This window comes from Bombina bombina, chromosome 6 (genome assembly GCF_027579735.1).
Source record: "Bombina bombina isolate aBomBom1 chromosome 6, aBomBom1.pri, whole genome shotgun sequence".
Taxonomy (NCBI): Eukaryota; Metazoa; Chordata; class Amphibia; order Anura; family Bombinatoridae; genus Bombina; species Bombina bombina.
This window is the reverse complement of record NC_069504.1, coordinates 256,262,406-256,289,362: the sequence shown is the minus strand read 5'-3', so window position 1 is coordinate 256,289,362 and position 26,957 is coordinate 256,262,406. Positions and strand designations below refer to the sequence as shown.

At 38.0% G+C, this 26,957-nt stretch overlaps 1 protein-coding gene across 2 annotated transcripts in view; it reads right to left on the bottom strand.

Annotated features, from left to right (window-relative positions):
* PTPRB (protein tyrosine phosphatase receptor type B) overlaps positions 1 to 26,957 on the bottom strand; it is a 238,357-nt gene that overhangs the window by 48,605 nt on the left and 162,795 nt on the right. For both annotated transcript variants that reach the window (XM_053716786.1, XM_053716787.1), the window contains 7 exons: positions 24,879 to 25,028; positions 22,328 to 22,571; positions 14,636 to 14,742; positions 12,512 to 12,617; positions 11,690 to 11,773; positions 11,590 to 11,607; positions 11,413 to 11,494 (listed from right to left, as the gene is read on the bottom strand). In XM_053716786.1, the coding sequence (XP_053572761.1) occupies positions 11,413 to 11,494; positions 11,590 to 11,607; positions 11,690 to 11,773; positions 12,512 to 12,617; positions 14,636 to 14,742; positions 22,328 to 22,571; positions 24,879 to 25,028 (791 nt within the window). The remainder of the gene's footprint in view (positions 1 to 11,412; positions 11,495 to 11,589; positions 11,608 to 11,689; positions 11,774 to 12,511; positions 12,618 to 14,635; positions 14,743 to 22,327; positions 22,572 to 24,878; positions 25,029 to 26,957) is intronic.

Genomic DNA, 26,957 nt, shown 5'->3' with positions numbered 1-26,957 from the left:
AGTCCAGGATTGGTCTGAAAGTTCCCTCTTTTTTGGGAACCACAAACAGATTTGAGTAAAACCCCTGTCCCTGTTCCGATCGTGGAACAGGATGGATTACTCCCATTAACAAGAGCTCTTGTACGCAGCGTAGAAACGCCTCTTTCTTTGTCTGGATTGTTGACAACCTTGACAGATGAAATCTCTCTCTTGGAGGAGAGTATTTGAAGTCCAGAAGGTATCCCTGAGATATTATCTCTAGCGCCCAGGGATCCTGGACATCTCTTGCCCAAGCCTGGGCGAAGAGAGAAAGTCTGCCCCCCACTAGATCCGATCCCGGATCGGGGGCCCTCAATTCATGCTGTTTTAGGGGCAGCAGCAGGTTTCCTGGTCTGCTTGCCCTTGTTCCAGGACTGGTTAGGTTTCCAGCCTTGTCTGTAGCGAGCAACAGCTCCTTCCTGTCTTGGTGCAGAGGAAGTTGATGCTGCTCCAGCTTTGAAATTACGAAAGGAACGAAAATTAGACTGTCTAGCCTTAGCTTTGGCTTTGTCCTGAGGCAGGGCATGGCCTTTACCTCCTGTAATGTCAGCGATAATCTCTTTCAACCCGGGCCCGAATAAGGTCTGCCCTTTGAAAGGTATATTAAGCAATTTAGACTTAGAAGTAACATCAGCTGACCAGGATTTTAGCCACAGAGCCCTGCGTGCCTGAATGGCGAATCCTGAATTCTTCGCCGTAAGTTTAGTAAGATGTACTACGGCCTCCGAAATGAATGAATTAGCTAGTTTAAGGACTCTAAGCCTGTCCGTAATGTCGTCCAGAGTAGCTGAACTAATGTTCTCTTCCAGAGACTCAATCCAGAATGCCGCTGCAGCCGTGATCGGCGCAATGCATGCAAGGGGTTGCAATATAAAACCTTGTTGAACAAACATTTTCTTAAGGTAACCCTCTAATTTTTTATCCATTGGATCTGAAAAAGCACAGCTATCTTCCACCGGGATAGAGGTACGCTTAGCTAAAGTAGAAACTGCTCCCTCCACCTTAGGGACCGTTTGCCATAAGTCCCGTGTGGTGGCGTCTATTGGAAACATTTTTCTAAATATCGGAGGGGGTGAGAATGGCACACCGGGTCTATCCCACTCCTTAGTAACAATTTCAGTAAGTCTCTTAGGTATAGGAAAAACCTCAGTACTCGCCGGTACCGCAAAATATTTATCCAACCTACACATTTTCTCTGGTATTGCAACTGTGTTACAATCATTCAGAGCCGCTAACACCTCCCCTAGTAATACACTGAGGTTTTCCAGTTTAAATTTAAAATTTGAAATATCTGAATCCAGTCTGTTTGGATCAGAACCGTCACCCACAGAATGAAGTTCTCCGTCCTCATGTTCTGCCACCTGTGACGCAGTGTCTGACATGGCCCTAATATTATCAGCGCACTCTGTTCTCACCCCAGAGTGATCACGCTTACCTCTTAGTTCTGGTAATTTAGCCAAAACTTCAGTCATAACAGTAGCCATATCCTGTAATGTGATTTGTAATGGCCGCCCAGATGTACTCGGCGCTACAATATCACGCACCTCCCGATCGGGAGATGCAGGTACTGAAACGTGAGGCGAGTTAGTCGGCATAACTCTCCCCTCGTTGTTTGGTGAAATTTGTTCAATTTGTACAGATTGACTTTTATTTAAAGTAGCATCAATACAGTTAGTACATAAATTTCTATTGGGCTCCACTTTGGCATTGCAACAAATGACACAGGTATCATCCTCTGAATCAGACATGTTTAACACACTAGCAAATAAACTTGCAACTTGGAATACAATTCAATTAGAATAATATTAAAAACGTACTGTGCCTTTAAGAAGCACAGAAGATCTATGACAGTTGAAAATTAATAAATTGAAAACAGTTATAGTGTAAACAACACAACTTTAGCAAAGGTTTAATCCCATTAGCAAAGATAACAAATTCTGAAAGCAGGAAACAAATTACAGAATAAACGTTTTTTATCTCAGTCAACTATAATTCTCACAGCTCTGCTGAGAGAAATTACCTCCCTCAAAATAAGTTTTGAAGACCCCTGAGCTCTGTAGAGATGAACCGGATCATGCAGGAAATACAATGAGCTGCTGACTGAAATATTTGATGCGTAGCAAAAGCGCCAAAAAACGGCCCCTCCCCCTCACACACAGCAGTGAGAGAGAACAGAAACTGTCAGAAAAAAGATTAAGCAACTGCCAAGTGGAAAAATAGTGCCCAAACATTTATTCACTCAGTACCTCAGCAAATGAAAACGATTTCACATTCCAGCAAAAACGTTAAACATAATTTCTAGTTATTAAACAGCTTTATGTAATTCTTACAGTGTAATTCTAGTGAAGTACCATTCCCCAGAATACTGAAGTGAAAGTATACATACATGACATTATATCGGTATGGCAGGATTTTCTCATCAATTCCATTGTCAGAAAATAAAAGCTGCTACATACCTCTATGCAGATTCATCTGCCCGCTGTCCCCTGATCTGAAGTTTACCTCTCCTCAGATGGCCGAGAAACAGCAATATGATCTTAACTACTCCGGCTAAAATCATAGCAAAAACTCTGGTAGATTCTTCTTCAAACTCTGCCAGAGAGGTAATAACACACTCCGGTGCTATTTTAAAATAACAAACTTTTGATTGAAGATATAAAACTAAGTATAATCACCATAGTCCTCTCACACATCCTATCTAGTCGTTGGGTGCAAGAGAATGACTGGGAGTGACGTAGAGGGGAGGAGCTATATGCAGCTCTGCTGGGTGAATCCTCTTGCACTTCCTGTTGGGGAGGAGTAATATCCCAGAAGTAATGATGACCCGTGGACTGATCACACTTAACAGAAGAAAATAGGATTACAAAAAAAGGCTAACATTACTGAATATAAAAAAACAAATTACCAAAATTTAAAAAATGAAACCTAATCCCTATGAAAATAAAAAAGCCCCCCCAAAATAAAAACACCCCCTAATTTAATGCTAAACTACCATAGCCCTTAAAAGGGCTTTTTGCAGGGCATTGCCATAAGTTAAACAGCTCTTTTGCAGTTACCCATCCCTAATCTAAAAAAAAATGTTAAAAAAAACCTAAGTCTAACTCCTAAAAATTTAAAAATTAAACCTAAGTTTAAATTAACCTAAATTACAAAAAAATAAATAAAAAAAATAACATTACAGAAAATAAAAAAACATATTACAAAAGTTTACAAAATTAAACCTAATCCCTATGAAAAGAAAAAAGCACACTAAAAAAGCTAAACTACCCATTGCCATGAAAAGGGCATTTGTTTGGGCATCCCTAATCTAAATAAAACAAACACCCCCAAAAACCCTTAAAAAAAACTTAGTCTAACCCCCAGGTTGGTACTCACCGTTCCTGAAGTCCGACGGAGAAGGTCCTGTTCCAGACGGTGAAGTCCTCTTGCAAGCGGCAACCTCTTCTTTCTTCTTCCAGGAACAATCCGACGCAGAGCGAAGGGCGGAGCTGAAGACCGAAGACCCTGGAACTGAAGACCGGTGATCCTGGAACTGAAAACCAGCAACCCTGGAACTGAAGACCGGTGACCGCGGAGCCATGGAGCGTGGAGGATCCTCTTTGTACGTTGCCGCCGTACACTGAATAGTGAATTCAAGGTACGCGATTAAAGATGGCGTCCCTTGAATTCCTATTGGCTGATTTGATTCTTCAAATTCAAATCAGCCAATAGAACGAGAGCTACCTTAAATTCACTATTCAGTGTACGGCAGCGATTGTACGAAGAGGATCCTCCACGCTCCATGGCTCCACGGTCGCCGGTCTTCAGTTCCAGGGTTGCCGGTCTACAGTTCCAGGATCGCCTGTCTTCAGTTCCAGAGTTGCCGGTCTTCAGCTCCGTGGTCATCGGTCTATAGCTCTGCTCCGCGCCGGATGTTCCTGGAAGAAGAAAGAAGAAGTCGCTGCTTGGAAGAAGACTTCAATGCCTGGAACAGGACCTTCTCCGCCAGACTTCAGGAACGATAAGTACCAAGCTGGGGGTTAGAATTAGGGTTTTTAAGGGTTTTTTTGGCGGGGTTGCTTGATTTAGATTAGGGATGGGCAGTAAAAGAGCTAAATGCCCTTTTAAGGGCAATGCCTAAACAAATGCCCTTTTCAGGCCAATGCGTAGTTTAGGTTTTTTAGTTTTAGGCTCTTTTATTTCGGGGGGGTTTGGTGGGTGGGGGTGTTTACTGTTAGGGGGACTTAAACTTTTTTCTGTAAAATAGCTGTTTATCTTGGGGCAAATGCCCTGCAAAAAGCCTTTTTACGGGCTACTGGCATTTTATTCTTAGATTAGGGTTTTTTTTATTTTGGGGGGGCATTTTTTTTTTTAATAGGGATTAGATTTCATTTTTTTAATGTTAGCCTTTTTTTTGTAATCCTAGTTGTTTTTTTTTGTGTAAGTTTAGTATTTTTTAGTTTAGTTAATTTGTGTTAATTTAGGGGGTGTTAGGTTAGGGGGCTTAGTAATTTAATTAGTTATCTGAGTTGTGGGTTTTGGGGTTTAAGGGGTTAATAGGTTAATTAGGTTTATTGTGATGTGTTTTTTGCGGTTTAGGGGTTAATAGGGTAAATAGGTTTATTGCGATGTGTGGGTTTTGCGGTTTAGGGGTTAATAGGTTAAGTATGTTTTTTACGATGTGGGGGTTTGCGGTTTAGGGGTTACTAGGGTAATTAGGTTTATTGTGATGTGGGTTTTTTGCGGTTTAGGGGTTAATAGGGTAATTAGGTTTATTGTGATGTGGGTGGTTAACAGTTAAGGGATTAAGTGGTTTATTACTTAATTATTATGCGATGTGTGGGTTTGCGGTGTATGTGTTAATACGTTGTGTGGGAGGTCCGTTTTTTTTTGTTAGATTTTGTGCTGGCTGTGTTTTTTTTTTGTAATGTTCCGTTTGCCTTCGCTGCATCCCGGTGGATTCCGAAAATGGCAGGGTGGTGAAAGAATCCACCTTCGATGGATTCTTTCACCACCCTGCCATTTTCGAAATTCACCTGGATGCAGCAAAGCTGCATTCAGGTGAATTATTTTGGCTGCGAGCGCAGTCAACATTCTGTTGGTTGCCTCGAACTGCCAACATTCCATTAAGGATGCATGCGCAACTGCCGATGGCGACGGACATTACAAACGCAATTATAGTATAGATAGGGGAGTGCAATACCCTATGGCGTGCACCTAATTCCTGTGGAGGTGCTGGACATTTGAACTACATCTTATAACAATGTTATACAGGGAGTGCAGAATTATTAGGCAAGTTGTATTTTTGAGGATTAATTTTATTATTGAACAACAACCATGTTCTCAATGAACCCAAAAAACTCATTAATATCAAAGCTGAATAGTTTTGGAAGTAGTTCTTAGTTTGTTTTTAGTTATAGCTATTTTAGGGGGATATCTGTGTGTGCAGGTGACTATTACTGTGCATAATTATTAGGCAACTTAACAAAAAACAAATATATACCCATTTCAATTATTTATTTTTACCAGTGAAACCAATATAACATCTCAACATTCACAAATATACATTTCTGACATTCAAAAACAAAACAAAAACAAATCAGTGACCAATATAGCCACCTTTCTTTGCAATGACACTCAAAAGCCTGCCATCCATGGATTCTGTCAGGCCTAGATTTGGAGTTCGGCGGTAAAAGGGCTGTTAACGCTCCGCGGGCTTTTTTCTGGCCGCACCATAAATTTAACTCTGGTATCGAGAGTTTAAACAAATGCTGCGTTAGGCTCCAAAAAAGGAGCGTAGAGCATTTTTACCGCAAATGCAACTCTCGATACCAGAGTTGCTTACGGACGCGGCCGGCCTCAAAAACGTGCTCGTGCACGATTCTCCCATAGGAAACAATGGGGCTGTTTGAGCTGAAAAAAAACCTAACACCTGCAAAAAAGCAGCGTTCAGCTCTTAACGCAGCCCCATTGTTTCCTATGGGGAAACACTTCCTACGCGTGCACCTAACACTCTAACATGTACCCCGAGTCTAAACATCCCTACCCTTACACTTATTAACCCCTAATCTGCCGCCCCCGCTATCGCTGACACCTCCATATTATTTTTAACCCCTAATCTGCCGCTCCGTAAACCGCCGCAACCTACGTTATCCCTATGTACCCCTAATCTGCTGCCCTAACATCGCCGACCCCTATATTATATTTATTAACCCCTAATCTGCCCCCCTCAACGTCGCCGACACCTGCCTACACTTATTAACTCCTAATCTGCCGAGCGGACCTGAGCGCTACTATAATAAAGTTATTAACCCCTAATCCGCCTCACTAACCCTATCATAAATAGTATTAACCCCTAATCTGCCCTCCCTAACATCGCCGACACCTACCTTCAATTATTAACCCCTAATCTGCCGAGCGGACCTCACCGCTACTATAATAAATGTATTAACCCCTAAAGCTAAGTCTAACCCTAACACTAACACCCCCCCTAAATTAAATATAATTTTAATCTAACGAAATAAATTAACTCTTATTAAATAACTTATTCCTATTTAAAGCTAAATACTTACCTGTAAAATAAATCCTAATATAGCTACAATATAAATTATAATTATATTATAGCTATTTTAGGATTAATATTTATTTTACAGGCAACTTTGTAATTATTTTAACCAGGTACAATAGCTATTAAATAGTTAAGATCTATTTAATAGTTACCTAGTTAAAATAATAACAAAATTACCTGTAAAATAAATCCTAACCTAAGATATAATTAAACCTAACACTACCCTATCAATAAATTAATTAAATAAACTACCTACAATTACCTACAATTAACCTAACACTACCCTATCAATAAATTAATTAAATAAACTACCTACAATTAACCTAACACTACACTATCAATAAATAAATTAAATACAATTGCTACAAATAACTACAATTAAATAAACTAGCTAAAGTACAAAAAATAAAAAAGAACTAAGTTACAAAAAATAATAAAATATTTACAAACATAAGAAAAATATTACAACAATTTTAAACTAATTACACCTACTCTAAGCCCCCTAATAAAATAACAAAGCCCCCCAAAATAAAAAATTCCCTACCCTATTCTAAATTAAAAAAGTTACAAGCTCTTTTACCTTACCAGCCCTGAACAGGGCCCTTTGCGGGGCATGCCCCAAGGATTTCAGCTCTTTTGACTGTAAAAAAAACACATACAATACCCCCACCCAACATTACAACCCACCACCCACATACCCCTAATCTAACCCAAACCCCCCTTAAATAAACCTAACACTAAGCCCCTGAAGATCTTCCTACCTTGTCTTCACCATACCAGGTTCACCGATCCGTCCTGGCTCCAACATCTTCATCCAACCCAAGCGGGGGTTGGCGATCCATCATCCGGTGCTGAAGAGGTCCAGAAGAGGCTCCAAAGTCTTCCTCCTATCCGGCAAGAAGAGGACATCCGGACCGGCAAATACCTTCTCCAAGCGGCATCTTCAATCTTCTTCCATCCGGTGCGGAGCGGGTCCATCTTGAAGCAGGCGACACGGATCCATCCTCTTCTTCCGTTGTCTCCCGACGAATGACGGTTCCTTTAAGGGACGTCATCCAAGATGGCGTCCCTCGAATTCCGATTGGCTGATAGGATTCTATCAGCCAATCGGAATTAAGGTAGGAATTTTCTGATTGGCTGATGGAATCAGCCAATCAGAATCAAGTTCAATCCGATTGGCTGATCCAATCAGCCAATCAGATTGAGCTTGCATTCTATTGGCTGTTCCGATCAGCCAATAGAATGCGAGCTCAATCTGATTGGCTGATTGGATCAGCCAATCGGATTGAACTTGATTCTGATTGGCTGATTCCATCAGCCAATCAGAAAATTCCTACCTTAATTCCGATTGGCTGATAGAATCCTATCAGCCAATCGGAATTCGAGGGACGCCATCTTGGATGACGTTCCTTAAAGGAACCGTCATTCGTCGGGAGACAACGGAAGAAGAGGATGGATCCGCGTTGCCTGCTTCAAGATGGACCCGCTCCGCACCGGATGGAAGAAGATTGAAGATGCCGCTTGGAGAAGATGTTTGCCGGTCCGGATGTCCTCTTCTTGCCGGATAGGAGGAAGACTTTGGAGCCTCTTCTGGACCTCTTCAGCACCGGATGATGGATCGCCAACCCCCGCTTGGGTTGGATGAAGATGTTGGAGCCAGGACGGATCGGTGAACCTGGTATGGTGAAGACAAGGTAGGAAGATCTTCAGGGGCTTAGTGTTAGGTTTATTTAAGGGGGGTTTGGGTTAGATTAGGGGTATGTGGGTGGTGGGTTGTAATGTTGGGGGGGGGTATTGTATGTGTTTTTTTTACAGGCAAAAGAGCTGAAATCCTTGGGGCATGCCCCGCAAAGGGCCCTGTTCAGGGCTGGTAAGGTAAAAGAGCTTGTAACTTTTTTAATTTAGAATAGGGTAGGGAATTTTTTATTTTGGGGGGCTTTGTTATTTTATTAGGGGGCTTAGAGTAGGTGTAACTAGTTTAAAATTGTTGTAATATTTTTCTTATGTTTGTAAATATTTTATTATTTTTTGTAACTTAGTTCTTTTTTATTTTTTGTACTTTAGCTAGTTTATTTAATTGTATTTATTTGTAGCAATTGTATTTAATTTATTTATTGATAGTGTAGTGTTAGGTTAATTGTAGGTAGTTTATTTAATTAATTTATTGATAGGGTAGTGTTAGGTTTAATTATATCTTAGGTTAGGATTTATTTTACAGGTAAATTTGTTATTATTTTAACTAGGTAGCTATTAAATAGTTCTTAACTATTTAATAGCTATTGTACCTGGTTAAAATAAATACCAAGTTGCCTGTAAAATAAATATTAATCCTAAAATAGCTATAATATAATTATAATTTATATTGTAGCTATATTAGGATTTATTTTACAGGTAAGTATTTAGCTTTAAATAGGAATCATTTATTTAATAAGAGTTAATTTATTTCGTTAGATTAAAATTATATTTAAGTTAGGGGGGTGTTAGTGTTAGGGTTAGACTTAGCTTTAGGGGTTAATCAATTTATTAGAATAGCGGTGAGCTCCGGTCGTCAGATTAGGGGTTAATAATTGAAGTTAGGTGTCGGCGATGTTAGGGAGGGCAGATTAGGGGTTAATACTATTTATGATAGGGTTAGTGAGGCGGATTAGGGGTTAATAACTTTATTATAGTAGCGCTCAGGTCCGCTCGGCAGATTAGGGGTTAATAAGTGTAGGCAGGTGTCGGCGACGTTGAGGGGGGCAGATTAGGGGTTAATAAATATAATATAGGGGTCGGCGGTGTTAGGGGTAGCAGATTAGGGGTACATAGGGATAACGTAGGTGGCGGCGCTTTGCGGTCGGAAGATTAGGGGTTAATTATTTTAAGTAGCTTGCGGCGACGTTGTGGGGGGGCAGGTTAGGGGTTAATAAATGTAATACAGGGGTCGGCGGGGTTAGGGGCAGCAGATTAGGGGTACATAAGTATAACGTAGGTGGCGGTCGGCAGATTAGGGGTTAAAAATTTAAATCGAGTGGCGGCGATGTGGGGGGAGCTCGGTTTAGGGGTGCATAGGTAGTTTATGGGTGTTAGTGTACTTTAGGGTACAGTAGTTAAGAGCTTTATGAACCGGCGTTAGCCAGAAAGCTCTTAACTCCTGCTATTTTCAGGCGGCTGGAGTTTTGTCGTTAGAGCTCTAACGCTCACTTCAGAAACGACTCTAAATACCGGCGTTAGAAAGATCCCATTGAAAAGATAGGATACGCAAATGGCGTAGGGGGATCTGCGGTATGGAAAAGTCGCGGCTGAAAAGTGAGCGTTAGACCCTTTAATCACTGACTCCAAATACCGGCGGTAGCCTAAAACCAGCGTTAGGAGCCTCTAACGCTGGTTTTGACGGCTACCGCCGAACTCCAAATCTAGGCCTCAGTGTTTTGATCTGTTCACCATCAACATTGCGTGCAGCAGCAACCACAGCCTCCCAGACACTGTTCAGAGAGGTGTACTGTTTTCCCTCCTTGTAAATCTCACATTTGATGATGGACCACAGGTTCTCAATGGGGTTCAGATCAGGTGAACAAGGAGGCCATGTCATTAGATTTTCTTCTTTTATACCCTTTCTTGCGTGGAGAACTTGGACGCGTGTGATGGAGCATTGTCCTGCATGAAAATCATGTTTTTCTTGAAGGATGCAGACTTCTTCCTGTACCACTGCTTGAAGAAGGTGTCTTCCAGAAACTGGCAGTAGGACTGGGAGTTGAGCTTGACTCCATCCTCAACCCGAAAAGGCCCCACAAGCTCATCTTTGATGATACCAGCCCAAACCAGTACTCCACCTCCACCTTGCTGGCGTCTGAGTCGGACTGGAGCTCTTTGCCCTTTACCAATCCAGCCACGGGCCCATCCATCTGGGCCATCAAGACTCTCATTTCATCAGTCCATAAAACCTTAGAAAAATCAGTCTTGAGATATTTCTTGGCCCAGTCTTGACGTTTCAGCTTGTGTGTCTTGTTCAGTGGTGGTCGTCTTTCAGCCTTTCTTACCTTGGCCATGTCTCTGAGTATTGCACACCTTGTGCTTTTGGGCATTCCAGTGATGTTGCAGCTCTGAAATATGGCCAAACTGGTGGCAAGTGGCATCTTGGCAGCTGCACGCTTGACTTTTCTCAGTTCATGGGCAGTTATTTGGCACCTTGGTTTTTCCACACGCTTCTTGCGACCCTGTTGACTATTTTGAATGAAACGCTTGATTGTTCGATGATCACGCTTCAGAAGCTTTGCAATTTTAAGAGTGCTGCATCCCTCTGCAAGATATCTCACTATTTTTGACTTTTCTGAGCCTGTCAAGTCCTTCTTTTGACCCATTTTGCCAAAGGAAAGGAAGTTGCCTAATAATTATGCACACCTGATATAGGGTGTTGATGTCATTAGACCACACCCCTTCTCATTACAGAGATGCACATCACCTAATATGCTTAATTGGTAGTAGGCTTTCGAGCCTATACAGCTTGGAGTAAGACAACATGCAGAAAGAGGATGATGTGGCCAAAATACTAATTTGCCTAATAATTCTGCACTCCCTGTACAGTTACAAGAACAGCAGGTGGCAGTAATGTTTCCTGTCAAGTACTGTTTCAGAAATGTGCACGCTACCTACCTAGATATCCCTTCAACAAAGAATATAATGAGAACGAAATACATTTGATAATAGAAGTAATTTTAACAATTTTTTTTAAATTGTATGCTGTCTGAATCAAGAAAGAAACAAAATGGAGGTTTATTGTCCCTTTAAGAGATATAAACTCACATGTTTGATCGTTTACCAATACATATTAATAAGAAAATATAAATTAATTCTTCAGAGGATCTTACCTCATATTCCTGAGACAGCAAATAATTTGAGTCTGCTTGCAACTTGGTGAAATGAACTTCAAATTGGCTTGATTTGACTGGGCTAAAAATATATATATATATATACAAAACATGTTGTATAAAGACTATCCTCTACATATAAAAATAAGTATGTTTTATTTTGCTAAGGTTGCTTACCTTGATGTTCGTCTGTTCCTGTAATATAAAAAATGTAAGTTATTAATTTCTGAATTCATAAGAATGGTGCAGAAGTTAAAGATAGTTTTGTGCTCCTTACCCTTTGTGCCCTACGTTTAAATGGACTGAAGACGACCTTTCTCTTCGAGCATTCAGATGGGCAGTCATTGGGTCCTGACCATTCCTATAATGAAATTGTCCACTCTATGTTTGTGGTTCATAAAATACACAAAACGAAACACACACATCCAACATATAGGAAAAAGACACTACGCAGACATTTTAAGGATTTGTGGGGTGCAAATCCAGCCCTCAGTGGGAAATGCGTTACCTGCTACGGTTTTAGAGGGCTACAACTGGTTTACAAAAATAATTCAAATGCTTCATGGCATAAGTAACTAGTACAATTATATATTGACTCCAATAATATATTAAACAGATTTCCCAGATTGATCTCATCTGACAAATGAGGGATAATCAGACACAAATACTTTATGTGTGAACTGGTTTCAATTTATCTTCACATGTGTTATAATCAGTTATTTCCAGAGAATACTTTAATATACCTCCATGGTTTCACATTAAATAAAATATATATGGAAACCTGATAAGAATATCTATTGAGTTATTAAAGAACAAGAATATATTTCTGTCCGCAGGATACTGAGTGCAGACAAATACAAGATTTTGATTTTAATTAATTTATGATAAATCAGTGACAGTTGGATAGCTTACATAACAACAACAACATTCTTCTTTAATCCAATATAATTAGATATTTTTATTTTCCCTATAATTTACTAAGATTCTCAAATATCGCACACAGCACAGATCAATGATGTATTTTTACTGTGTTAATGAAAAATCATCTAAATTAATAAGCTTTGCATTATCTCTGAAAATAAAGTAGCTGACAACTCACCCTCTTCTAATTTTCTGCCTGCAGATAAGTAATGCAGTGACTCCAATAAGCATTATTATAAGGAATAAAGCAGCGCTCACACCTTCTATTACGCCAACCAAGGGTTCTGGAAGAAAAAAGCTTTAGATTATCATACAGTATACACATAAATTGCACACCAGAATGTTAAATGGATATTGAATCCAATTTTTTACTTTCATGATTCAGGTAGAGCATGCAATTTTAAGCATCTTTCTAATTTACTCATATTATCAATATTTCTTAGTTCTCTTGGTATCTTTATTTGAAAAAGCAGGAAAGTAAGCTTACGAGCCAGTCGATTTTTGGTTCAGCACCCAGGGTAACGCTTGCCGATTGGTGGCTACATGCAGTTTTGCAAGAATGTTATCCATTTGCAGGAGCAGTAGATGACAGCACTATTCCTGCTATGTAGTGCTCCAGATTATTAAAGAGTACATCTAGGTAGGCTCATAAGTGTGTATGTGTCTTTAATATTCTATGGCAGCAGTGTTTTGCAACATTATTTGTAGCTTTTTTATACAGTAACATGTAAATTATTCAAAGAGGAAAACAAATGTTGAATCAATCAAAGAAGGACCAAAGGCTGCACAATAGTTTTACAACGCTTTATTACTATATACAAATTTAGCTTGATAAAATGGGTCGTCTATTCTCCACCCATTTTTCATATAGTCACCACATACACATATAATATAAATGCATGACAAGCAATGAGAAGCAAATACGTTGAAAATATATCACACAATTTTAAACACTGATACTGCAATATGCTGCTAGGACAAATTAAAACACTATTCCTTATATAGTAAAACAACCAACAGGCTGACACATAAAACCATAAGAAGTAAAACTATTGTAAAACTATTGTGCATCCTTTTGGTCTTTCTTTGATTAATTCGACATTTGTTTTCAATCCTCCTCTTTGAATAATTTACATGTTACTCTTTAGCACTTCTGGTTAACGCATTAGAGCACGGGTGTCAAACACAAGGCCCACGGGCCGAATCCGGCCCGCCAGACCTAGTCATGTGGCCCGTGTAGCCGCCAGCCTTCACCTTTTATTCATGCTTTTTTTTTTTTTTTTTGACACAAGAAAGCCTCCTCTTCAGCGCATACACGGCAGCCTACAAGCCAGCCCTCTAGCGGCGCCGGCCGTTCTACACAGGAAACCTCCACTTTACATGCATTTAGGAAACCTCCACTTGTTTTTATATTGAGCGCATGCCATCCTGTGATGTGACAGATCCAACGGCTGCCTGAACCCTTCTCTCCTGTACTGTAAGTACATATGATGTATGTGGGGGGGGGGGGGGGGTCTGATTATTAGGGGGGGGTCTGCTTATTATTCTGCTTAAAAGTCTGAGCGGTAAACTTTGGATATACTGACCACTTCCGTGTCACTTTACAGTGGTATAACGTATCAGAGTGCTCTTGTGCTGTAGCAATCTGCAAAACAGCATGGAGGTTATCAAAGCTGGTAAAGGTTAAGTTCTGTTCTTTAAAGTCAGAAAAGCGTCGATTGAATTCATCAATCAGCCGATTCACTTTGGTACCATGCCGTTTTGCGGATTGCTACAGCACAAGACCTAACGCCAGATATCGATGGACTGACCTCAGGAAAACGATGTCAGCCATCTAGTCAGAAAAGTTAAAAAAAAGTTAATGCCTTGTGTTTGCCATATGTGTAATAAACAGTGTTTGGCAATATTTGTATGTTTAAAAAAATAATAATTACGGTCTGTTACCAAAAATCATTTTTCGATAAATTGTACAATAATTGTACATTTGAATATCTACTTGCCATTATTCTTATTATTAACAGTAATAATTGAATGCAGTGACAAATTTATGATAATAAATAGTGGACACACAGTCCTACAGATACAAGTGGCCCTTTGAGGGTGACCAAACTGCTGATGCGGCCCACAATGAATTTGAGTTTGACACCCCTGCATTAGAGTATTTGTGTAGCACCTCTATTTTTATTCTTTGCTGATTTCTTTTTTATACAGTGTTGCAAAACTTTACTGTCCCTTTAACAATATTGTACCTATAACTCAGGAATTGAGTGAATATTTGCTTTAAAAAAAAAAGAGCACTCACCTGCTTCAGTAGTAATTGGCAAGGAGAAGAATGTATCTGTAAACAAAGGTTCCTGGAATTCTTTCATATCTTCTGTAAAAAGTTGGGTGAAAGCTCTAATGCTAATTCTGAAATATGCAGGAATAGATTTATATCAGTTGAGTTGCCAATTAGTAATAAAAATGTTGACACAAATTTATATAAAGCTCGATTAAATGAATCATACACAATTATATTATTTCTTTACATTAACAGATATACTATAAATAATCTTGGGATCACAGATTGGTAAAAAGGGTATATTTATTACATTAATGGTCAGATTAGAGTGGAGCGAGCGATAAGGGATTTATCGCAAGTGTTTGCACTCGTCGGGTTTACTCCTGGTATTATGAGTTAAATGTAAACAATATAGCTTGAGCGCAAATGTGTGATTTATGCTAGAATGATTACCACATCCTTAGCGCTCCGGTTAACTGTTTTGCAAAACTAAAAAGTGTCATCAAAAATAAATTACAAAGTACAGTTACAATCATAATAACATTATAATATTATAGATAAGTAGATGAAAACATGAAAAAACATATTTATGCAATATTCATATTTAATAAAGGTTTTATCTATGTATTTACTTTAAATATTTCCCATTCCAATGTCCAGCACATAGCATAATTTGTTCCATGTATTTATAAATAGATATTCCTATATATATATATATATATATATATATATATTAGGCCTGTCAAAAATAATCGTTTTGACGATGCATCGCGATGCGGCATGAAACGATTCTGCATCGATGCGCTGAGACGCGATAATCGATTAACGTTACCCACGTGACCAGCCTCCAGGAAACGTAAAAGAAAGTGCGCGAAAGTGCGCGGTACATCGTTTTGACGTCACTGACGTCACGTCACCCAATAAAGCAACATGGGCGCTCATGGGCGGTCTCTTGAAGTGCCGAAGTTACGCAGTAGGAGCAAAGCAGCAAAGCAGGAGTTTGTTGCCTGAGATTGATGATGGTACACGGCGGTATACTACAGCTACACGGCGGGCTCATTTTTATTTTGTGGGAGACAGAGGAGGAGACCTATGGTGAGAATTAGACTAACTAACTGTTTGTTTAGTTAATAGTTACCAAAACGTTGTACATTTTGCCAATGCCATGCCATAATTGCCATTGCCATGCCTGCCTATTGCCTCAACTGCCTACTACTTGCCAATAGGTAAGAGCAAATCAATAAGGGGTACACAATCACATTTATTACACAATAAGGGGTAACAATTAAATACTTGCCTTATTTACTTAACGTAGTATGCTGAGCTGACTGAGGCTCAGGCTGCTGCATAATTAATTGCTGCATTATTGAATAATATTGCATATATAAAAAATGTATTATAAATAAATATAGTATACTATTATTGTCTAATAATGTCTCTATTAGTCTAATCTGTATCTATTATCTACATGTTTTTCACATGGATGGATGGCCTGGTCTGAAGTTCTAATATTTTAATAATATATTAATTCAAGAAAGTGCATGCAATTTTAAACAACTTTCCCTATTATATAATTTGCTTATCCTTTGTTGAAATGCATAGCCTCCTCCTTGTGCACAAAGTATTATATACTTATAGTAAGTAATGTGTGTGCTGTGCAATGCATTGCTAATATGTCATCAACAAACGATATCTGAGAAGTATGAAGCAAATTAAATAATAGAAGAGTTAGTTATGATGTTTATTTAAAATTGTATTCTCTATCTGAATCATGAAAGTAAATGTTTGGGTTTTTGCACCTTTAAGTGTGTAATATATTACAGTAACTGTGTCAGTGAGTGAGTGATGTCCCCTGCAATTATCACAATGCAATTTGTTTTAAAATTTATGTTCGCAAAATGTATGGCATTGGCAAAGTAGTTGAAGTTACTAGTACTTGTTGATTTTACATTTGCGGCTTGACATTTTGACAACTGGAACTTAGTGTATTTTCTTTTTTTTTTAACACTGACAGAGTTTGACGTTGACAACAACATCATCCGTCACATATGTACATGTCATGCTAAAATGACAGAGGGAGACAAAAAAGATAGAGAGATAAAAAATGCACCTAGCATTTTAAAAGCAAGCATCTGGGCACATTTTGGATTTTATGAACATACTGGAAAGCACGAATTGGACAAGACACACGCGGTTTGTAAAGCCTGTCACACAAAAATTAAATACCTAGTGAATACTACTAACTTGAGAAATCACGTTAGACGTTTTCACTCTGAGATGCTAACCCCTGCCGCTGTCGCCAGTGCCACTGCCAAGGAAATAACAAGACTAGCTGAAGCTCATCAGCCAAGAATTGATGCAATGCTGTCAACTTTGCCACCCAACTCTGAAAAAGGGAAGAGAATAACCAAAGCTGTGGCAACTTTCATAGCGAAGGACCTACGGCCTTACTCTGTTGTGGAAAACCTTGGGTTTCGCAACCTGTTGAAGACACTAGAGCCACGTTATAAGATCCCGTCACGCAATCACTTAACAGAAAACGTTATACCTGCACTCTACCAAGAAACAAAAGCTCAGGTAATTGCATCAATGAGCCAAGCCAGTCGAGTCGCACTAACGTGTGATTCATGGACTTCAGTCACGACGGAGTCTTATGTAACAGTAACTGCACATTACATTAGCAAGGACTGGAAGATCTTGTCGCATGTGCTGCAAACGAGAGCAGTTTATGAGTCTCACACGGGTTCTCATCTGGCGGAGCTACTGTCTCGTGTCGTGGAAGAATGGCAGCTGTCCGATAAATCTGTAGTGCTTGTGACCGACAATGCTTCGAACATGATTGTTGCTGCTCAAGTTGGAAAATTCCCTCATGTAAAATGCTTCGCCCATACACTGAATCTCGCATCCCAGCGGGCGCTGAAAGTGGCCACGCTCTCCAGGCTTTTAGGCAGAGTGCGACGAATATCAACATTTTTTCACCGCAGCACTACAGCAAACCACTGTCTGAAAGAAAAACAGAAATGTCTTGGCCTGAAGAATCATAAGCTAATAACTGATGTGACAACAAGGTGGAACAGCTCATATGACATGGTCGAGAGGTTCCTAGAACAGCAACCTGCAATCTGTGCCACATTGTTGTCTCCAGAAGTCAGAAAAAGTGAGTCAGATCTCTGCACTCTCAACGAAACAGATGTGTCAAATGCAGAGGATGCTGTGAGTGCATTAAAGCCAATGAAAGATGCAACCACACTGATGTCAGAAGAGCGCAATCCAACTGTTTCTCTCATTGCCCCTCTAAATGCACAACTGCTCCAGAACATGACAGACACCATGGGAGACACACCCATGATCCATGAGATCAAGAATGCCATCAAAACAGATCTCCTGAAGAGGTACAGCAGTGAGGCAGAGAAGAAGATACTTTATACAGCCTCTGCCCTGGATCCTCGTTTTAAGGGACTGCCTTTTATTCTCACAGAGGAGGAGAGATTGGAGATATACAGAGGAGTGACTGAGGAGGCTGCATCCTTGGAGGTAATTTTAATTGCATCATGTTTCTTGAATAGATGTGAGCTGTTGTATGCATTTATTTATGCATTACTGTCTCTCTGAGCACACACATAGCATTAGCTGGCTGGCTGCTCGAGGTAATAATGAATGCTATTTTTTCTATTCTTTTGTTCAAACACAGATTGAGTGTACTAGTACAGTTACATCTAGGAGGACAAACGTGGATGAAGTGCCACTGCCTGAGGGAAAAGAAACTCTGGAAGAAGAATCAGCCATCGAGGAGGATAACCCTTCTCCTCCCAAAAGAAAGTCCACATCGCTTCTCATGACTTTGCTGGGACAGTCTTTCACTGACACTGAAGGTACAATAGAACCCAAGACCCCCTATGCCAAGGCTGAAGAGGAAATAGAGAAATATTGTAAAGCCCCATCTCTGCCTCTCACTGAAGACCCTTTGAAATGGTGGCATGTACATGAGGTCATATTTCCCCTCCTCTCTCATTTGTCAAAGCGATACTTGTGTATCCCAGGTACAAGCGTGTCTGCAGAGCGGGTTTTCTCCACTGCAGGAGATGTGGTAACGGCTAAAAGAAGCACCCTCAAACCAGAGCATGTGGATCAACTAGTGTTCTTACAGAAAAACCTACATATTCCATAATTCTGAGTAGTGATTCAGGTTTATAATATTAATATTTAATGTTTTTTGGCACATCCAGAAGAAAGTGCTGTGTGCCCCACTGCCCAGTGCAGACTACTGTTAAGTTATTTTATATTTGTTACTGTTATATAGCTTATAGCTTTTTGAAAAATGAAGCTTAAAACCTTGAGTAAATCTTTGTTGGATCACAAAATATATTAGTACACTACACGACACGACCGACCACGTCACTCTGTCACAGTCACACACACACACACACAATACAAAAGAAACAACACACAACTGCACACACCTCATGTGTGCGTGTCAGTCAGTGTCACCCTTCACCATGATTCACTCTTTTTATTATGTGTGTTTTTTTTGGTATTGTTTGACTGTGTGTGACTGTGACTGTGTGTGTGTTGTGTAACAATATATTTGTGATCCCATAAAGATATTGATAATCAAAGTTAGTAAATCTAGTAGTTCAATGCTACTTCTTGTATAATGTCTATTACTACTTCTAGTGTTACTGTGATGTTTGCCAATCAGGAAGTGCTCTGTTTTGTAGATGTTGTGCTATTGTTACAGCACACCCCTGTATTGTTTGCAATGCAGTGAGTGCATAGTGCACACTGCATAAGGGATTATTAATATTATTCATTCACACTAAAAAATTGTCTATTTTAAATAGACCCTTTAAGAAAGATATCATATGTTTTTGTTTATGATCCCAATTCCCAATCCCAAATGCCATCCCACCCACTCCCAGGCAGATCTGTAGGGGTTAACCGAATATAACCAACCAGTTAACAATAACAATGTGTGTACTGCAGTGTCTAACTGTCTCTTTATGAGTGTGTGAGTGTGTCTGTGAGTGAGTGCCAGTTTGAAAAGTTTGTATGTATCTCATTCTCTATGAGTGTGTGTGAGATGAGTGTATTAACTGCCTTTGAATTTTTTTGTTTGTATGTGATTGTGTGTCTGTCCCAGTGTCACTGTCTAAGTGTCTATGAGTGTGAGTGTGACTGTGGCTGACTGTGGTGCCATTGAATGTTTTTGTTTGTGTGTGTGTCCCACTGTGTCTCTAGTGTCTGAGTGTCTAGTGAGTGTGACTGTCTAACTGTCTATGAGTGCACTATGCAGAGAGTGAGACTGAAGCCAAACCCCACTATAGGGGAAGGAAAAGCCTTGAGTAAACCTTGAGTAAATCTTTATTGGATCACAAATATACTGTACACTACAGACAGTACAGCACACACACAGTGCCACACACAACAGCACAATACAAAAATAAAGCACACACACCTCAGGTGAGTGGCGTGCCACCCTTTCTTCACCATGATTTACTCCTTGATGTCTGTGTCCTTTTTTATGTATTGTTTGTTTGTGTGTGACTGCTGTGTACTGTTCAGTGACAGACTCAGTCACTATTCAGTTGTGTGTAGTACTGCTTTAACAGTAACTAATAACTAACTAATTATATTTGTGATCCCATAAAGATAATATAATCATCAAGAAGAAACTGTAGTTATAGTAGTTCAGTTCAATGCTACTTGTTTTAAATGTCTCTCTCTCAGTCTCTAGTACTATTGTAAGTCTGTAACTGTGTAAACTAATTGTATATGTCACAATCACATGTGTGTTGTGTGCACACTCTGTGCTTTTGTGTTGTGTTCCAGATTCTTCACGTGATGTTTGTTTGCCACAAATTGACAGTCATGAAGGCACAGTGGACTGCACCTGTAATTTTGTACCTATAAGGGATTTATGTTTTGTTTTCTGAGGACAATTTTCACACAAATAAGGTATTATGGTGGTAACTTAAGCTTAACCTATCTATTTGGGTTTTAATTTAATGTCTATTATATTATTATTACTAAGTAAGTAAAGAAATTAAATTAAAACCAACATAGATAGGTTAGACATTTATTTGTTGTTCATGTTTCTTTACAAGTGTATAGTGTACTACTTACTAATATATAATATATACATTTAAATATTTTCTTTTACTGAAGAAGTACACTGTGAGCACTGCACTTTTTACACTACGTACTCTGTAACTACAGTTTGATGCCATAATATTGTTTCCAAACCAATACAACAATTGCCATTTAGTATTTACTGTTCTATAAACTGTTGTTGTCTGCTGTGTTCAGACTTTGCCACAGGAAGAGTGTCCTTTTTTGAGCTAATAAAATAAAAAAAGAGTTTATTTCAATACTTTGACTTCTTGAATTTTTTTTTCTGAAAAATTTAAAAATTGGGCAGAAATAGTGCAGTAATCGTGATGCATCGCGATGCATCGTAGAATCGAATCGTATCGAATCGTTACGATGATAATCGTAATCGAATCGAATCGTGAGACAGGTGAAGATGCGCAGCTCTAATATATATATATATATATATATATATATATATATATATATATATAACTTAATCTATATATAATTATATACTGTATATATGTATATATATATATATTGTACCAAAATAACATCAGCTATATAAAGAAATTTTTATTTATAAATAAATAGAACATATTCCTGTATGTGAAGAACATTGGAATGTGAAATATTTATATTTTTATGTTGGGTTAGCGAACATGAGAATATGAAATCGGGTTTGTGCTCAAGTAGGGTGTTAGGTTTTTTTCCCCTACATTTCTTGATTCATTGGGGCCGATTTTTATTTATTTTTTTTACATTTTTAAAATGACATGCCCTATCTGAATAATGAAAGTTTGTTTTGGACTAGACTGTCCCTTTAAGGAGCAGCGGTCTAAAGACAGCTGCTTCTTAACTGCTGTTTCCGGCGAGCCTGAAGGCTCGAGCAGAAACAGGGGGATCAGGGCCCACTATAAGAAGAAAATGAAAGTTTTAAAGCTCATTCTTTTTGGTTGCCCATGCAAGTAGGAATAAACCACTCTTCTCTCATTTATATCAAACTCTCATGAAAGCAAAGCCCAAGAAATAGGAACTAATGGATATACTGTTTAACTTATATTCATATTAAAATTAGATACTTCCCAATTGTTATACTGTTGCAAGATATGAGTAAAATAATGCATCTCAAAGAACAGAATGACGATGTATTTACTTTTTAAAGAACTTGACTTAGAGCATAGAAAACATATTTGTGTGTCTTGTTTAAGTAAGATTCCCCCCTCCCACAATATTTACTCATGATTTGAAGGGACCATTTAAAAAAGTAGCAAAACTCCACTGGTTTAGTGTAAAATAAAAAAAAGAGCCAGCATCAGAAACGGAGTAACCGTTTTCTTGGTCATGTTTGTGTCATAAAAAACCTTTCTGTTCCAGTTTAATCTACATCCGATTTTTGCTCAACGTGTGAAAGAGATGAAGCAGGCTCTGTAATGCCCAGGCTTTGAAGTTATACATTGACAGGTTTGTAAAGAACTTTGTTCATGTGTTTCCTGCATGACTTGGCTAATATGTCAACACTCTGTGTAAGACACTTTGATTCTTTAATGTCTAACAAATGCATAGGTAAAGCCAGCAGCTTACAATGTGTGGCTGAAATCAACCAACCGCAGTAAATCTGACCTGTAGGCTGTCCGAGGCTTCAGGGGCCCATCACAGTATTTATTCTGGTTAAGATCACATTTTCCACCTAAATTTTCCATCTCGCCGCCCAACTTAATTTTGAAAGTCTGGATGTTATAGTCAGGGTTCTCAGCACATCTGCTTGCAAAGAAGTTTGTTTGATATATTTTTATAGTATTATTCTTCTTATAATCAGCATATGACGGCAAAGGGTGGCTTGACTCTGGTTTGAGATTGTCAGTTCCTATAAGATATGATTTGAGGGTAAAGCAAAAGGAAACATGCTCAGATGATTAAAAAAAAAGTAAAATAGCCAAGTCAAGGAGTTTCAGAATAGTATTAAAAATAATGGTATTTACTTCAATAAATGTTGATTTTATACTTTATTAATATTACATTAATGCATTTGAATAATTCAGATGCATTGACAACAGTAATATTTTGTGTCCATTTCAGAAAATAGCAGCTTTTTCAAACACGTTTCTTATTGTAAGTATGAAGTTCAAGCTACTCAAAACATATCTAGCAAATTCAGCATGATGTATCCATGCAAATGACTGAAAGGTTTTTCATTGCACAGTTGTTGTGAGGAAAAGCCTTGATACAAATTTCTGCATCATATATTTTCTGGACTATTACAGATTATGGATAAGATTTGAACAACCTTCCATTTATTCTTTATAAAGTTGAACAGTCACTACACTTTCAACGTCAATTATAGAGAATCTGTCACTTTTGAGCTTTGAATTTTTACCTTTGCTTTGGTTATACATGTGTTGCATTGTCATGGATAGAATGAAGATACTTCTAGGGTCTATAATATATTAGGAAAAAGGATTTTAAAGATTTAACCCCCCAAACCCATACTCACCTTACCTTCCTCGCCATCCTCTTCTGGTCTTCTGATTTCTTTAACAGCACGTCACAAGCGTGCTGTCTAATCACAGGGCAATCGGTCGTCCCGTTGAACTACATGTAGCGTTCTCCTGCGCTGGGTAATGCAGCCGACAGCTTTACCCAGAGCGGGAGCACGCTACATATAGTTCAATGGCCTGTGACGCGCTGTTGAAGAAACCAGGAGAGCAGAAGAGGCTGGTATATTGCGGGCACGTTAATTTGCATGCGTATTGCAGGTTGAAAGTAATCATGTTCGCTTGAGTGGAATCAAATTTAACGTGTGTCATGTTACTGCGAATGAAGACTTCGAGTAAAAGGTTAGGGCTAAAAAAAAAGTTGCGCAAACCTGACAGGAGTACACTAATTCTTCATTTGTGCTAACCCGAGTTATCTATGGGTGAGTTATGTATTTATTAAATATAAAATATAGAAAAATATTAATAATTAATGTAAATAATTATTATAGATTTACTAAAATATTCTAAATAATACATAGAATATAAATATTTATTTTCTACAGTATCATTATTAATAATAATAATTTTTTAAAATGTTATATTTAATATTTCTATAATGCACCTTAAGATTACATTGCACTGTTCTTTTTTTGTATATATATATATATATATATATATATATATATATATATATATATATATATGATAATGTTAATGTCAAATATATATCTATACCTATATATCTATATGAATAGCTATATAGGTATATACAGATATATATAGAAATATTTATTTAAAATAATAAAACTTTCCTGTATGTGAAGAATATTGAAATGTGAAATATTCATAACTCATGTCGGGTTAGCGTGCGAGTGATAAGTGTTAGTTTTTTTCAACTGCGCTCTCAATTGAAGTCTAAAAAAGTACTGAGGTCCTGAAGTTAGCACATGTTGGGTTTTGCTCTTGCGCAAAAAATTTACTTTCAACTTGTAAAACGCCCACAAAAAGATTACTTCTAGCGGTGTTTACGTTCGAGCAGGAGAGCTAAATATCACTCCACTTGTAATCTACCCTTTAAATGGGCCCAGGAAAAAGAGATGCACATAGCCCCAAAACTTAAAGGGCCACTAAAGTAAAAATTAAAGTTTAATATTTCAGATAAAGCACAGAATTAAAAAAAAAAACAACTTTCCAATATACTTCCATTATCAAGACATGAACAGTCTTTATATATGCACACTTTCTGAGGCTTCAACTCCTGTTGAGCATGTACAAAAGTACACAGTATTTTCATAAATGCATTTTGTGATTGACTGATGGCTGTCACATGATACAGATGGAGGGAAACTTAGATTCATTTTGTAATTTGATAGAAAATATTTTACTGCTCATTTTGTATTTAAAGTAAATGCTATTGCATTTTCTTTTTATTGTGCATTTGACAGTTAATTAATTCTACTAGCGGTCTTTCAGCAAGTTATTACTGTTTATATTAAATGTAAAGTGCAACACAGTATATTGTACACTAATAAGCAATTCCACTATTTGAGATGTTACAATTAATGTAACAAAAACATATCTGAAATAGTCATATTAACATTAAGTAGGCTCAAATTAAAGCCAAACCGTTCTGAGGTTAAGCTGTCCTTGACATAGGGGATAGAGATAGGTACTGTATAAGTAAATCAGGCATTTACCATCTGCTTCTGAAACAATGACAGTGAAAAATTTGACAGCTCCATTGGTATCGCTAAACCAACTGCAATTAAAGTTGAAGTGAATTGATGATTTGCTAATGAACACGTCTTTTTTATTCACTCTGATATGAAGAGGTGGTGGAGGCGGTCCTGAAATAAATGATCAAGCGTTATTTTACAATCAAAAACAAAGGAGCAAAATACACGTAGCAGCAGAATTACACATACTATTGTTTTCACACAATAAGGATAATTATTAGAGCACATACTAGACAGCGAAATGTGATAACGGCATAATTTTGTAACAGTTGTAACAGCATCTAAAAATGTTGGTAGATTGAGAATAAATCATTTGTGTGAAAAACATTACACATATTATGAAGCAAAAAACACTGTGTCCTGAATTTGGAATTTAACTGCAGTAACTTGAGATTTATGGGTAAAAAATGGTTACGCAAGTATACAATGAATACTATAAATCTATTTGTTAGATTAACGATCCAATAAAAAAAGCAAAAACAAAATAATAGAATATTCTTCTAGGGAAAATAAATATTTATTTAGTTTTGACAGCCATTATCTAACCTGAGTGTTAACAAAACCCTTCTGGGAAGTGGATATGTTTATGGACTAAACATATATTTCTCTTTTTAAGATAATTATGCTTCTTCCCATCTTTTATTATGTCCATTAAAACTGACAACCAGTATAATTTTTCTAATACTAACCAGTAATTTAAAGCCTCTCCCACTTACTATTTAAATCACAAACAGGGGCGAAACTACAGGGGGTGCAGAGGGCGCAGGTGCGACTGGGCTCCTGAGGGTGGGGGCCCAGCTTTAAAAAAAAAAAAAATTATATATATATTTTTTTTAAATAAAAAACGTTAACCTACCACTGCCTGCACTGATATCATGTGAGTGTGACATGACTACAGGGGTTAGTGTTTCTGTTTTACTCATTGGTGTTTATGTGTGTGTATGGTGTGTGTGTATGTGACTGTGTGTGTATTTATGCATGTATGTGTGTTTGTGTATGTTTGTGGAACCAGCAAATTACAGACCTTGTTACTACAGCATGGGGGGGGGGGGGGTAGGGGGTAAACAGTGTCACTATACAGTACCACTATATACAGTATGGGGGGGGGGTAGGGGGTAAACAGTGTCACTATACAGTACCACTATATACAGTATGGGGGGTGTACTGGGCGGGTAGGGTCAGGCCAGCATCTCACCGGCAGATTACAGACTGTGTCACTAACTTACTATATATAGTACTGGGGGGTTAAATAGTGTCAATATATATATATATATATATACAGTAATAGGGGGTCAGACCATCTCACAGACTGGGCACAGGGTACCTCCTTTTGCAGACATTTAATCTGATTCACATTTTTTTTCTGTGTTAAATGTAAAAAAAAAAAAAATAAATGTATTAAATTCACCTTTTTTTGGAGGGGGGAGGGGCGGTGGGGGGCTCCTTCTTAGATTCTTGCACATGGGCCCTGTGGTTTCTAGTTACGCCTCCACAAATATGATTTTATTATATGAAAATCACATTTTACAGGGAATGGTTGTGAATAATTTATAAATTAAGAACTTTTCTTAATGAAGCACACTGCTACTTTTTTGACACTTTGACAGAAGTGTGAATGTGAATCTATAGTTAGTTGAAAATAAATTGACAGAGGTAAATTCTTGTAATACGTGAGGTAACATTTATATATATAGCTAAACTAACATATACTATAAAAGATTTAGTCTGACACAAATGATTAGTTAATTATAATCTTTTACACTTCTGTTACCGGTCATAGATGTTTGATGGACAAAATAATGTCTTGGTTATATACTTTCGATAAACAACAGTGTGGATACTTTTAGAGAAATTCTACAATAAAATTATTTTATAGGGGCTTTCTTCCAAACATTCTTCATCTTAGCCAGTTTATATTTTGTGCATTTATTTCCCACCTTAAGCTTTTGTATCTAATGAGAATGTTTGTTATTGCTGTATTTAAATGATTCCACAACTAAACTGAATTAAGATATAATTATATATATATATATATATATA